Source organism: Gasterosteus aculeatus, chromosome 20 (genome assembly GCF_964276395.1).
Source record: "Gasterosteus aculeatus chromosome 20, fGasAcu3.hap1.1, whole genome shotgun sequence".
Taxonomy (NCBI): domain Eukaryota; kingdom Metazoa; phylum Chordata; class Actinopteri; order Perciformes; family Gasterosteidae; genus Gasterosteus; species Gasterosteus aculeatus.
In genome coordinates, this window is record NC_135707.1 from 8,235,595 (window position 1) to 8,250,594 (window position 15,000).

Consider the following 15,000-nt stretch of genomic DNA (forward strand, 5'->3'; position numbering starts at 1 on the left):
AACTGTACAGCTGTCAATGTTAAGTTGGGCATTTTAACAGGAGGTCTATATTAAACCCCCAGTTCTCAGCAGTTCTTCATTGACTTCATTTATTAGCATTGGAAGTTCCCGTTTGGCTCAGACTGATTAAACTCCTCCTAAAGATAAAATGTTCCGCCCCCACCTGGCTGCCCACTGCTACCACATATCCTTGTGTTTCATATGTGCTCTGCTGAACCAAAATACTGTTGGTGTGTTACTATTTATGTGTTAACTGGATCCACATGTTACACGTCTGCCCCCAAGGAGCCACCAAGTTAGTTACACAAGAATGTGTGTGTGTGTGTGTGTGTGTGTGTGTGTGTGTGTGTGTGTGTGTGTGTGTGTGTGTGTGTGTGTGTGTGTGTGTTGGGAGAGGGTCACGTGTATCTGACAAACAGCATGTCTTGGATTTCTGTTATATGAATAAAGAAGATGTGTGTGAGGAATGAAAGATGATGCGCAGAAGGAGGAGAAAAAGGAGAGCGAAAGATGAAGGGGGGAGAGAAAGATGGGGGAATTCTCTGTGTGTTTTTGAGGAGAGGCGGGGGGGGGGGGGGGGGGGGGGGCTTTGGGGATGAGGGAGTGATATAAACGTTTCTATAAAAAGAGGCAGCCTCAAATAAGGTGTCCTCTGACGGCCGTGCTCATAAGATTAGCTTCGTTTTAGCCAGAAGGGATTTCATGCATTTCGTGCATTATTAGTTGACACTAGTTCACTATTTCCAGCTAGAATTCCTCGCAGTCATATATTTATGCATGTGTGCGAGGGTGTTATCGAGTCTCTGCGCTCCGACCGTGTGTTTCTTTGTCCAGTTTCTTGCACAAGGAAAGAACCTTGCATACGAGGAGTTCCCGTTCCTTCTCCATTATTTACGATTGTCCTTCCTGTGGTCCTGCAGTCCCTCTACGGTCCCTCTTGCTCCTCCTTGTCTACACTACCGTCCCCACTGCCGCAACGTTGTCCTGTGTGATGCATTCAGAGTCCAACGACCTCCTGTCCTGTATTACCTACCTAGCTGATGTGGATTTGCTTGATATCAATAGATTAGGAAAGAATCTTCTCCCCCCAAGGCCTTCAGTCTGGCTCTGCAAGTCACAGAAGTGTATATTGTGTCCCCTGCTGGGAGAACTCGGGTACTGCAGGCTAACAATGGCTTTGTCCAGCAGACAGCTTGGCAGCAGAGAGGTTTTTCCTCTGGGTACTGAGGGAAGAGACCCTGTTCTTTCTCAGGTTTGCAGGTTCCCATCCTGTCTGAATTACATCTGGAATTCCTGCTTGATGGCTTAATGTTTCCTTTCTTTGTAGGCACGTCGCTCTACTTCCATCGTAGGCTACATTTAATTTACTGTATAAGAGGGAGAGGTCACTGCATTAGAAAATAGAAATAGAAACATACATTATCTTACATTTGGAATGGAGGAAATCTCTTTCTCCCACCGTACACTGGATGTTCATTTCAATTTACACATCTGGCGAAACATCATAGGATTAAAGGAGATTTGGTTCATGATGTCATTTTTAGAGTTCTACAAATGAGCTTAATGTGCCGACAGAAAGTGTCGGGAATGACATGGAAGACCCCCCCCCCTCTTAACAGCTAATTCATTTCTGAAAGGAACAGCAGGATTCATCTTGAAGAGAACCCATGCGGTCAGAGAAGAATACAAGACTTTACGTAATTCATAAGTTAATGGGGACTTGTTATTACAAAATGCAGCAGTCTTTGTCTCTTTTAAAAACACGTCCTTGCAGTGTCTGAAGCAATGTCCGGTTATTCTTTGGATTTTCTTCCAATTTGAAACCTTGAAAATAAAAAGATATACTGTTATCATGATCACCATATATCAAGAGATGAAAAGTGGTCATGTTTACATGCCTTTTACATTTCTGAACGTGTACCAAATGGTTTTCAACTTTTCCTTTGTTGAACAAAAATGAGAGTGAGAGAGACGATTCAGTCTGAAATGAACTAACAGAGGTATTATGATACAGGTAATGACTCACATGAGTAGTGGGAGGTGTGCACGGAGGAGTGGAAGGAAAGGTGGGAAGGGAAATAAAAGGGCAACATTTGGAGGGAAGACTGGAGGAATGGGGAGATCATGGGAGAGAAGCCGGGGGGAAAACCATGCAGCAGGAAAACAGAGAGAAATATGGCACTTTACAGCGGGAGGGGGTGAGGAACTGTTCATTCCAAGGTTTGGCCGCATTCCAGGCTGTCTGGCTCTGATTTCGACGGCCTCCTGTTTTTCCCTTCTTCTTTTTTTTTTTACCTCCAGACTGACTGGACCCTGAAGCTGCCTTCTCCCTGCCTGATCCAGACCAGAATAAAATATTTTTAAAAATCAGTCGCCATGGCATCAGGAGCGTTAAGCATGGTTCACTTCAGCGTCCTCGCTCCCGTCGCCGCTCGGTCACAAAGTAATGTGTGAACTGGCTGGAGTTTGAATCGGGCACAAACACACGTTGACCTCCTCTCGCATGCCACCTGCCTGATAGCACAACATCAGAGTTGCTGTGGAAATCTCTGAGTGGAAACATATTTTGTCCCAGTGGAAGTCGGGAGAGACTGGGAACATTCTTTGTGGGACAATGGGCTGTCAATGACCCCAAAGACCTCTCCCTTTATTTACGTTCACATGGATCAGGCCGCCACAGGTTACACGACAGCTACGGCACCCAGCAGAGAAACATTCACTGTGCGATGTCTTAATGGCAATTTAGTGTCTATAGCAAAGACAAGAGATGGAAAATGTGTACCGGTATTATGAGATGCCTGAAATATTTTCTCTTGTTTCAGGATGACCCCAAAATATACAGTTTACTTGTTGTGTTGACGCTCTAAAAACTTAAATTATTATCACATGAGATAATGAAAAGCAGAAGATTGTCAAAACTGAGAAAAAGAAAAGTGTTGTCTTGTGTTATTTTTATATTTAATTAAATATCTAATATTTTCTCAATGTCGAACTTGCTAATATTATAGTAAAATGCAAATCAATGATATCAATTAATGTTGAAAGGGCTCGATAAGGCACGTGTTATCAGACATATTGCATTGTAAAAGCAGTGACTACACCTAAAAGTGATTAGACTTTTGGGCTGCATGAGTCACTAAGGTGCAAAGTGTGTGTGTGTGCGTGTGTGTGCGTGTGTGTGCGTGTGTGTGTGTGTGTGTGTGTGTGTGCGTGCGTGCGTGCGTGTGACTGTGGTGTGGGTGAGACATAAAAAGGATATTAAGTCATAGAAGTAGCAAATATGCAGGATGGGAGGCGTCATTTAACAGCAGGTTGACGGCGATGTCAGGGTGAATGCGATGTGTGAAAGAGCCAATTGTATTTGCTCTCTATAATCAAGTGCTCTTATCGAGTACAGAGAACCGATCTGTGTGTTTGTCTGAAGTTTCTGTGTGTTTGCTGCCGTAGTGCAAAGTAAATAACGATGTGTCATCACACAGTGAAAATAACGTCTTTCCAGTCAGAACTTAAGCGTTGCTTGTTTAGGCAAATGCAAGAGAAGCATAAAAGCAATTTTCTCACAACCCATTCCTGTTTGAAGGTACTTTTTTTCTGCCACTGTACCTCCTTGAGTTTAAAACATTGACTACTTTTAGTGTCTGTATCTAATCATGCCTCTGGCCCCATTATCTCCCCCCCCCCCCCCACCCCCCCCCCCTCCTCCTCTCACTCCATGACTCCCTCAGTCTGACCTTACAAGGAGAGGCAACAGGGTTGATGTCATTGAATGAAGAATGCTGCAAGAATCCAGAGAGAAAAGAGAGCAGGAGGCGGAGTCTGACTGGACAGTTTATGACACACACACACACACAGAGAGAGAGCGAGAGAGAGAGAGAGAGAGAGAGCGAGAGAGCGAGAGAGAGAGAGAGAGAGAGAGAGAGAGAGAGAGAGAGAGAGAGAGAGAGAATGTTTGCATAGTAACTCACAACTCCAGAGAAGAACGAGAGAGAACTTGTTTGGAAGGATGGTGTCATTTCTTTAGCAGACTGGAGAGATCAGGGGGAGGGTCTAATAGCTGGAGAGGGGAAGCGAGAAGGAGAAGTTACCATTACAGACAACTCTTAACTCTGCCTGGACAACAAGAAGAGGACAAGGAAGAGGGCGGAGGACAAAGGTGACGCGCACATTGTATTAAACGGGTAAGTGAATGGGATTTTCTGTGAATCGTGTTAATGGGAGCGGATAGTACATTATCTTTTCGGGGGGTGGGGGCGGGTTTCTACAGGTTACCTAATAAGGTAAAGTATCATGACAGCGCAGGCAACCGATCAATCCATCGGACTGAAGTCGACACCTCAGGAAACGGTGTCTTTGTCTCGGGTGTCCAGCGTTGATCTGTCGGCCTGTTCTATTAAATGTGAATACGACCGCGGATTGAGGTCGAAAGATGCCCGTGGAATAACATGAATGAGCAGCACCGCGGGCTGCTGCGCCAGCTGATAAGGGACGGGCTAAATACGGAAGCTCCAACAGGAAGTCCGCCGTAAAAGTTGTCAAAGCCAGCCAGCATATGCAGCCATGCAGCTCGCAGCTCTCATTTAATTCTGAGGGACTCGGTGACAGCAGCGAGACACCGTCTGCTTTCCCGAGCGAGGTAAGAAGAAGAAAAACAACGGGGTGGTGTTGGTCCCCTTTGTTTTCCAATTGAACCAAAGCTAACGGAATGTTTGGGGTGTGTGTGTGTGTGTGTGTGCGCGCGAGGGGAGCTAGCTAACGTACCGTTAACCAGCGGCTACAACCAGCTAAGTCAGCTAGCGGCTTCATAGCTAACTGTTCAACGCGTTCGTGTTGTTTTTAACGTTACATTAAAAAGAAGACGGGGTTGTGAACCAGTGTTGCTTTGGCCCCAGCCGGTCTGGCTTTCATTTGCCGTGTTTGTGACCACGCGGCCATTGCTGTCAGTTGTCACAGCCTCGGCTAACGGTTGGCTGACCAGCTGAGTGGAGCTCCAGCATGCGGTGTGTTTGACTAAAAGATGGCGCAAAGGGGAGATCAATCTGGTTATCAGGCTTTACTGTTAAGTTGGGACCGTGCTGACGAGGCGAACGAGGCTCTGACCCGTGACATGGGTAAGCCTGAGGTCACTGGGTTGTTTCTTCTTTCTTTTAAAGACATGGCATGGCAGTCACACACCTCAGTAAATTGGAAAAGCAAATGAATATCTGCACATGGATGTTTGCTACCACTCATGAGTGGGGTGATGAGGAATTGTGGTTTATTGTAGGCCACATGAGGGACGACAGAGACCACGTTTCGGCATCTCTTTCTCCCCAAAATCCTTCCAGGCCTCTTTTCTAATGTTGTCTCTTGCCTTCTTCTACTGCAATGTCTCTGCAAGCAGGTGAGGATGGTGAGATGTTATTCCCCATTTTGAAAATGTTGCCTGGCCAATCGGCTGCAGTCTCTGGTGCTCAATGCATCTCCAGTGACCTGTAAGATTGGCCTCAAAAGGCGTGTTTGTGCCTGGGTTAGTGCCCCTCGGCCCAGACACGCTTTCCCAGAAACTGGGTGTGCTGTTAACATCAGAACAATGGAGAGTTTAATCAACAACACACGAGTTACTGATACGATAACTGACCAGGCGTGGGGGGGGAAACGGTTGCTGTCAGGAATTCAAGTTCCCTTCACTGTTTGGGGAACTACCTACTTTTTTTGTGGAAGTTAGTGTTTTTATTTCGTGTTTTTATTGTTATCGGCCGGCAGTAATGAGATTATTAGGGATGTAGGAGCTTTGCCTCTGCCAATGTCTTTTGGTAGGGAAACTGCGACTGTTTGTGCACATAGATACTTAATGTCACCGCGTGAAGACACACTGCGGCTAAGTTAGGTAGAAAATAAAGCTAAAAGTAGGACAAAGAAGATTTGTGGTCTGAGACACTCCACTCCCTCCTTTTTTATATACACCTTTTGAAGAAGTGGTTGCACAGTATATAAACCAAATTGTTCCCCTATAACCTCACAGTAATGAACCACTGCTGAACCACTTCTTTTGAGAAGTGTTCTAAACGCCCTGTTAATAGCTACTGCTTCACTTGTACTGTACTTTCAGACAAAATAGGGTATTCATTATGAAACTTATCCATGCTTAGACAAAGCATTGCACAAAAAGAGCTCAGGGTTTTGTTTTGGCTTGTTTAGTAGTTGCCACTGTGGGATTTTCAAACGCTTTCAGCCGTCATTCTGTAATCGGGTTCATGAGCGCTACAGCCTGCGAGGTATTTATGTGTCTTGCTTTTTGAGGTAGTTCGACTGATTACATTTCCCATCGGAGCCATGTGTAAATTAGTCCCCAATGAGATGGCATGAAAACCAACAAGGCTGTAGTACCTAAACCGGGCTTGGAAAAACACTTTTTTAGCTTCTAAATGCCGTCTGGTCATGTGGAGTTTACGTTCCAGAGCTACAGAGAACAGCGTGTGATCGATGCCGAGGCCCTTTCTGAGCAAAGTAGAAATGATTAAATGGAGCCTCAAGCTTTGTCATTCAGTCTAAGTAGGGAACGAGAAGATCAAAAGTCTGCACATCGGATTGTGAGCGTGAGCTAGAGCTTAATTCAAGCGTCCGCTCCTTTTGGCAGCAAAGATATATAGCAAGAGACGCTATTTTGAGGAAAGCAAAATAAAATGATGTCATCGAGGTGACATGCCAAATATGTTCCCTTCAAACGAGGGTCTCTCTCGTCTCATAGATCAGGTTTCATTATAGATCTGCAGTTGGATGTCTGGAGTGCAATGTGGAGCTTATCTCACCGTATTAAATCCCAGAGGATTGTGCGCAGGACCAGATGGAACCCGACCACAAGTTATCGTCACTCTTAAGTATTGCATATTGTTCCTTAGAAACAACGTAGCTCAAGTACTTTAATGAAAATACTAAATCCAAGTCTATACCCACCCGTGCCAAGTATTCCTTTTTAGAAAGCCATTTGAAATCCAAGTGTTTTATTTAGAGTACTTGAGACTAGCAATTTAAAGATGCGAGCTTTCCAGCCACTGTGACCAGTCAGTGCGCTTTGCTTTAAGTGTCAACCCTTTCCAACTTGAGTTGCCTGTGATATTAGAATAATGAGCAGTCAGCTGTATTCTAAGAAACTAAGAACACTTGTACTTCCTCTCTGGTTTGATTTGTTGTATGATTTCGTCGGTGCAGACTGCTCTTCAAAATTACCCCGTGTGCCTGCAGATAATTGATAACCACAAAAATGTTCCCGCCCATCAGAGCCTCACCAACCCCCCCTTATAGATCCACGCATCTATTTTCTGAATTATTTATGTTGCATCTTGTAGTGTAGTGAATATTCTGTATTTGGATGTTTTTGTAAGTTGACTTCACGCGTAGATGTATTTATTTCCTGCTGATGAACAGCATGTGTGTAAGGTATGAGTAATGCCTTGGATGTTAAAACAGCCCAGAATCAAATGCCCAGAGGTTTTTCAAAAGTCTTTGACATTTAATAAAAAAGTATTGATAGGAAGCTAACTCAAAAAGCAGAAGGAGAAGAAGAACAAGATACCAGAGATACTTTCATGAGCCATCAGGCTTTCTGTCTTGTCAGAACTTGAAGCGCTGCCTGTGTTTATGAACGTGGAATGAGGATGAAGCACCTTTACCTGCAGCCAGGTAGTGAGGTAGTCTGTCTACATTTTCAAGGCCACTCCTTTGGTTTCCCAAATGTAAACACGAATGACATAAACGACTAACACAGTGGAAACTAAACACGTTTCTGTTGCTTTTATATTAAGTTTAGGTAGCAGTTAATTTCAGAGAGGTTAGGTAATGCAAACAACTTTTTGTACCCATTCACATGATTTGCTATACAATAGATAATGTTTTGATAATGTTTTTTGTCTTCTCCATTTTAAGGAAAAATGTAGATATACTATAGATCACTCAAGTAAGCTGTGGACGCACAAGTAAAACTGTATCATTTTTCTAGACTAGATGGTGTAGCTTTAGAACGGCAGCCAAAACAATGATATGACTTTGTGTGTGCCTCAGTAAAGAACAACCGTTCCTTTGACTAAAGTTCCTATTTGCGAGGCCAGGGGTCTTCAGAGGAGTTCAGACTTTTGCCGAAGAATTTCTGTAGACACTGAAGTAACGTTTATTTGACAGCCAGCATGTGGGAGGTAAATATTTGAGCCCCCCCGCTTTTTGACGCACCTCACAAGAAAATGTTAGATAGCTGCTGTTGTCCCTTCTTCAAAAAAGTCTCCCTATCATAAAGCTTATTGTTACTCCTCAGTAAACAGCCATGTGTGATATATTGTAAATTGTCCTTGGCATCTAGTAGTGCCACTATGACTGCTCTGCCTGAGGAAATATATTTTAAGAGGTTCTGAAAAGTACAATAAAGCTCAAGTTTAATTGGTTTATTTTTTGGACTTTATAACTGGGACAAAGCTGCCTTGACCCTATAAAGTATAAAAAAAGGCAACTCAATGGGAAACCGTCTTTATTTTAAAAGTTTCTCAGTTGTTCCTGCAGCCTTTGACATGTGTACTTTGTTTCACTTTTGCAGTGCGTTGTAGGACAACTATCAGTCAATCGTCCATCACATTTAGTCTGCACTCTGACATCTCTTGTGTTCTTCATTTGTCTAAAGGCACTAACTACGTAGTCGATATCTAGTATCAATTGATGTGTAGATAGGAATTTATTTAGGCCAAGTGCTTTGTTGATTGGTCCTCATCACCATTGATTCCTCAGCAAAAAACCTGACTTGCTTACACTGCCAAGGAATGCAAGCTTTGTCTTCAGTCAGATTAATGTAGTTTTCCTAATTTTGAGTTTCAGTATACAACCCTCTGTCTGGAGTTGATTGAACTTGATTGAACATTACAACCTGTTTTATACCTTTTTCTTTTATTTGTTATAAAACAAAAACATCCACTCACATCATTTAACAAATCTTCCTTTGCGTTGTCGAACTGTCGACAACAATGCGTCTTGTGTTCATCCTCAGATCAATAAATCCACATCATGGAGGACTCGAGTAGCAGCAAGCCGTTCATGGTGACATCCTCTCTAAACTTCAAAGTCACCACCCCGACCTTCTACAATCAGCCAAAGAAGTTTGCCTCTGTGGCACCGCCGCGGCCCAAAAGTCTGACACCTCCCTCTGCTCCATCCCCGACGCCAGTGGGCACCGCTGTGATTGGTCGAGTGGGAGATCTGCCTCCGCCGCCCCCTTCGCTCTGTGACGGTATGTGCAGTTTTAACTTTTTAAAATCTCAAGTCGTAATCTCTCTGTCAAGAACTCTTCCGTGTCCCACACCCTGCTGCTTTTTACGCTAACGCGTGTGTAATAGATCCTATCAGTTGTGTTGTATACTGTTTTATTGAGAGACATACGGTCCCTATAGTATCCCTGTCTTTGAGTCATTTGAATTAAATGTTTTGGATTATTATAGTCTCATACCAGTTAGCTTGTCGGATGTAATTATTTTACTGCTCTGATAAAGCATTGACAGTGAAAATCGGACCGGATGGTTCACACAAACCACTACATCAGTTTTTAACCAATCGACCCTCCTCATTTCTGTCAGACTTCCCACCCCCCCCTCCCCCTCCCCCTCCACTGGATGATGATTTGCCGGCTCCTCCCCCCGAATGCCAAACCACATCCTCTGCCTCTGAGGCCCCCCCTCCTGCCTTCCCGGCTCCACCTCCAGTAGCAGATGACCTGTCCCTCCCAGCTCCCCCAGAGGAGAGCGACTGTCCACCCTCCTGCCTGTCTCCCCCTCCTCCCCCACCTCCTCCACCTCTCCCTGCCTTTGGTACCAGTATTCCCAATGCTGCTGGACACCCACAGGTGAGTCATGATGGCAGCTTCACCAAATTAGGCTAAATTGCTTGGCCTGTTTGCATGTTTCCTATTTTAGCTGCATGTAACTGCATTTCAGTATAATTTTATTATCATTTAGGACACTGGAAGACATTGTTGTGGGACCAAAGGCACTCCATGTACTGCTTTTTAAGATTTTCCCACAAATTAAATTAGCTTTAGTCTGTGATAAATCACCCTCTTTCATGCTTATAACTGGATTATTGCTCCTTATTTGTGGAATTCCGACAAAAGGTTTATAGTTGAGACGTTTATTGTAGGAATGCATCAATTGCAGCTAATTTGTTAAGCAATAGAGGCATCAATGTATGGAATTCTTGTTAGCTTCTGCTGAAAAGTAAAAACTTTGTTTGACTCCGCAAAGAGTTTCTGCTAAAAGGTTCCACAGCAAACAATCCAATGAACCCTAAATGTAATAATTGAACAATTGGTATTCTGCTTCATCCCACTAGGAAAACATGTTCTTGTTTTATTCATCATTAATCTCTACTTTATTTTTTTATTTATTTTATTATTCATTGTTTCAGTCTGCGCTTTACTTTCCACAGTAATTTCATTTTTAATTTAAAAAAAATCGGCCATTTTAGAATAGATAGAACCAAGGATATGCAAACACACACACTATCCACATGATCCTTTGATCCTGTTACTTGTGTTTAGAAATGTACTCTTTCTGTCTCCCTCTGCCAGCGGCTGGCGGCGAAGCAGACGAGCTTCGATAAACAGCTCGACTCTCTAACTGACTTGTTGTCTGAGATGGAGACCAGGGGGCCTTTCAACCCCAAGGTACAAAGCATTGACTGATCGAGAATACATTGTAACAAACATAAGACATTAGGAAGAACAGATGAGAGGCACGTTTTAGCTGCATATGACTCACAGGAGCTGCATTGTAGTAAATTAGAGCGACTCGGTAGAGCAAAGGAAGGTTGTTTGGTCAGTGAAGAAATTGTTTCGAGTGAGGCCAGTTTGGTTTCATTATTCTCCCTTTTTATCTGTTCAGCTCTTAAGCTCAATGATAAGGGAACTGCACATACAGCACACCAGACTGAGAGCGAAAACAAGCGAGGTAGCTGGTGATTCACACAGAGAGGAGACACTTGAGGTGAAGGAGAGCGTGATGCACACAGAAGTTATGATCGAGCACCAGAGTGTGATGAAGCCAGAGCCTGCTGCCAGAGAACCAGTGAGAGCGCCATACATGGAGAGTGTTTTATCCAACTGGGGGGTACTGGATCATGGCAGAATAATGTTGGCTCAGAACCACAAAATAAACGTGAGAAAGATTAGGACCTTCTGATAAACTCAAACTGCGGAGTGCTTTCGTTGTTTACTTAAAATAAACACCTCACGAGAACCTCATTCCACATAATATGTATTAACTTCTTTTGGTTGAGTAATCCTTTGTAGAAGTTGTGTCTGAGTACAGACTGAATGCTCCTACAGATTCGCTTAACAGTGACATTTATTGTTCCCTCGGTTTTGAGGTAAAATGAGCTGTAAAATCAGAATTGTATTGTTAATGTCGTCTCCGTTTTCATCTGCAGTTACCGAGCCAGTATTCTTCAGCACCAGCACCCAAGCCTTCAGGTCCTCCCCGAACCGCACCAAAACCAGCCCTCTCCTTCCTCCCCCCGCCTGAGATGGGAGACCGCCCGCCACCAGCACCCTGGGCAGAAGAACTCAAAGCCAGAACAAACCGACAAGCCAATCACAACTCTGCCCCAAACTCTGCTCCTCAGCCGCTCACTAAGGCCCCGGCCGTGGCCCCAAAGTCCGGTTTCGGAGGGAGAACGGCAACATCCTCAACTTCTCTGGCCCAAAAACTGAACCATAACCTTAACCAGAACACCCCCCTAATCAGTGTTACACCAAAACCTGCCCCTCCGTCTGCCACCAGCTCTTTCCCTCCACCTCCGGCTGCTCCCCCTGCACCTCCTACCGTACCAAACAATATGGCAGCTGCCCCGGCCTCTAATCACAAGAGTTCTCCCTTTGCCAGCCAGATGAACGCAAACCAAAACGCTCCTGCTGCAATGCCTCCTCCTCAACCTAAGATGTTGGCGTCCCCCCCAGCCTCTTTTAACCAGCCGATGAAGACTCCTCCTGCATCAACGGTATGTTCTCGTTTACGTTTTACCTACGTGACACTCTTTGAATTGCATGTAGAGAGTAACCGGAAGTACAAATAATTTAGTGATCAGAAATATGCACTTCTGGACCTGAACTAACTGTATTTGTGTGGATAAACTGCTCAATTGTAAATAACAATATTTTAAAGTATAGTGTAAATAATCTGTGTGTGTGTGTGTGTGTATGTATGTGTGTGTGTGTGTGTGTGTGTGTATGTATGTGTGTGTGTGTGTGTATGTGTATATATATGTGTGTATATATATATATATATATATATATATATATATATATTTGTACTAATGGTGTGTGTGTATGTGTGTAGCCCTCACCCCCTGGCCCAGTTCTTATCCCAGGTGGAGGCGTTCCTCTTAATATGAGGGAAGTGGAAGAGCTGGAGAGAATGACCAAGGACTTCATTAAAGACATGGATACACACGCACCTGTCATCACCTCGGCTCCCACAGGTACACACGCACACACACAGAGGGTTGGCTTTTCATCAAAATGTACTGCATTACTCATTCCTTCATTATGCAAAACATTTATGGAAATGTTCTCAAAGCTCATTCTGAAACAAACCGTGTCTAGTAGCTCTGCAGTTGTTCTGTTCACTGCAATGAATATGTAGGATCATTAAGCTTTGTGTGTTGTATCAAACTAAGGTTTTAAAAAAAAGAGAAGAAAAAAAAGAGCTTCTGAACAAATCCATAAAGTGATTCTTGTTGAATACAATATTAGTCATTGCTTCAAAGCTGACACGACGCAATGGACTCAACTTATGGGAGATTGCTGTATTTGTAAATAAACTTGTTTGTACTTCTCTCGTGTCAGAGGTCTGTGGGAAGTGTGGCGAGGCTCTGTCCCGTACCCAGCCGGCGGTGAGGGCCATGGATAAACTCTTTCACTCAAACTGCTTCTGTTGCATGAGCTGTCATCGCCCCCTGCAGGGCATGCAGTTCTACGACCGGGACGGCGCACCTCAGTGTGAGGACTGCTACATGGTGAGGAGACTCAAAGACCTGACAAAAGACTAAAAGCTCACACATAAAGTGGCTCACTGAAACATATTTCATTTATTCTCATTTACATTGTAGCTGCTCTTTCGAGCTGTTTCATTTCATGTTTTTAGATTTGAACTCTCATGTTGTAATGTGCACCTATATTCTATTATTTCTGACAGTTACTAACTTTTATCATTGTTGGTCATCCACTGCAGCTTGGTAGTATTTTGTGATTTTGAGCTCGACTAAATAAATTGAATTCACAAGTAAGCAGCAATCGTGTGACTGATTTTGTGCACAGCTCAAGTACGTGGAGATCAACGTTGACTTAGGGAGTTTACCACCTTTCCGCTCCTTCTCAGAGCTCCCTGGCCGTGTGTTCCCGATGTGGGGAGAGGATCACAGACCGTGTGCTGAAGGCGGTGGGCCAGTGTTTCCACTCCCACTGTTTTCGCTGCAGCACCTGTTCCTGCACACTTGAGGGGGCGCCCTTCATCACTGATGACAATAACAATCCCTACTGTGTCCAGGATTACCACAGGTATCTGCATGTCACTTCCTATGATGAATTCATTGGTTTGCCGGGCAAAGTTCCCAAAAGTGGTGATATGACTTTCATCTGTATAGTTTCTGTACAAGTAAGCATTAGCTTAGGTTTTGAAGACTAAATCATTTAAGCAGTGTTTGTTTTAAGCAGGACGAGAACCAACAACTTTTTTTTTTTCATGTATTGCTTTTGGTGTTCGGCAAGCTCTTAAATTATCTATTTCAGGCGTTTCTCCCCCCTGTGTGTGAGCTGCAATGAACCCATCATTCCGGCCCAGGGCAGCGAGGAGACTGTCCGAGTGGTGGCTCTTGACAAGAACTTCCACCTCAAGTGTTACCGTTGTGAGGTAAGACACCATTTTATACATCATAACATACATACAATCAATAATCCCCAACAATTACCACAATGTTAATGAATGATTCAAACACATGTGTTTTGTCTTGTAGGATTGTGCTCGCCCTCTCTCCATAGAAGCGGATGAAAATGGCTGCTATCCATTGGATGGCAAGATCCTGTGTATGAAGTGCCACACTCAGCGAGCCAAGCAAGCTGCTAAGTGATTGGCTGAACCTCAGATTACCTATGAACCAAAATCCAAAAGCACAGGATTTATTCAGCAGCCGCTTCGCTTCTGCAACAGAGCTGTACTAGTATATGTGCGCAAGTGTGAGTGCTGTGTGAAAAGGTATGTCTGCATGCAAATACATTGTAGTATTCCCCGTCTTTGTTCACTTCAGTGCAGAAGTAATGTACTGCATTGAATAAACCACCATCTTTTATTCCCAATCTCTTGATGTACTAGAACGTTGTTGTTTTTTTTGTTGTTGTGCCAATTCAATGTTTACGCTTACATTTCCAGCATAACTTGCACAATAGTTTGAGCAAAACAACAGTCTAATGAATATAAAGTTGCCTTTCTTTGTCTTTACTCTCTTATTGTTACTAGCACCATATACTGAGACATTTCCATCTAAAAACTTTGACTGGTGGGTCTATTTCCATATGGGCATTTTAACTATAGCAATGATAGTCATATTGGTACCATAGGGTGAGGAGTACCAGAGACCACTCCATATTTCACCACTCTGGTTGGCTGTTGGTAGAGCATATCTTTAACACGTTGGCAGTTTTTTTGCTGCAAGCATGTTTACGTATGCTTTCCTGCCTAGAAAGTGCTTTATGTCCGCCGACTATACAGCATTCTGACATCCTCTAGGGCTAAACGTTGACTACGAAAAAGATCAAAGTAAAAAAAATGCTCTTAGTAATTAAGAGGCATACATATATGTATTTGCTTATTCGATCGTATAGACTGTATTGGAGCAGGATTAGAACAAAGACCTACCATTTTCTTCTCAAAATGGTTTGGAGCAGATGATTTAACGGTGTATTTAAAGATGCATGCTGTTTAAATGCACACATTTTGAACA

General features: G+C 43.6%; 1 protein-coding gene across 2 annotated transcripts in view; it reads left to right on the forward strand.

Moving 5' to 3' along the window:
• The first annotated feature begins 3,833 nt into the window (after positions 1–3,833).
• The window catches only part of zyx (zyxin), a 12,232-nt gene continuing 1,065 nt past the window's right edge, over positions 3,834–15,000 (forward strand). Inside the window, exons 1-10 of one of the 2 annotated variants that reach the window (XM_040165749.2) lie at positions 3,834–4,178; positions 9,005–9,244; positions 9,588–9,853; positions 10,577–10,672; positions 11,434–12,003; positions 12,342–12,483; positions 12,851–13,020; positions 13,383–13,561; positions 13,793–13,913; positions 14,017–15,000. The exon at positions 14,017–15,000 is cut by the window's right edge and continues 1,065 nt beyond it. In XM_040165749.2, the coding sequence (XP_040021683.2) occupies positions 9,022–9,244; positions 9,588–9,853; positions 10,577–10,672; positions 11,434–12,003; positions 12,342–12,483; positions 12,851–13,020; positions 13,383–13,561; positions 13,793–13,913; positions 14,017–14,130 (1,881 nt within the window). In that variant the 5' untranslated portion in view covers positions 3,834–4,178; positions 9,005–9,021 and the 3' untranslated portion in view covers positions 14,131–15,000. Of the gene's footprint in view, positions 4,179–4,287; positions 4,634–9,004; positions 9,245–9,587; positions 9,854–10,576; positions 10,673–11,433; positions 12,004–12,341; positions 12,484–12,850; positions 13,021–13,382; positions 13,562–13,792; positions 13,914–14,016 lie in introns of those variants that run through there. The other variant, XM_040165750.2, reaches the window with a different exon arrangement.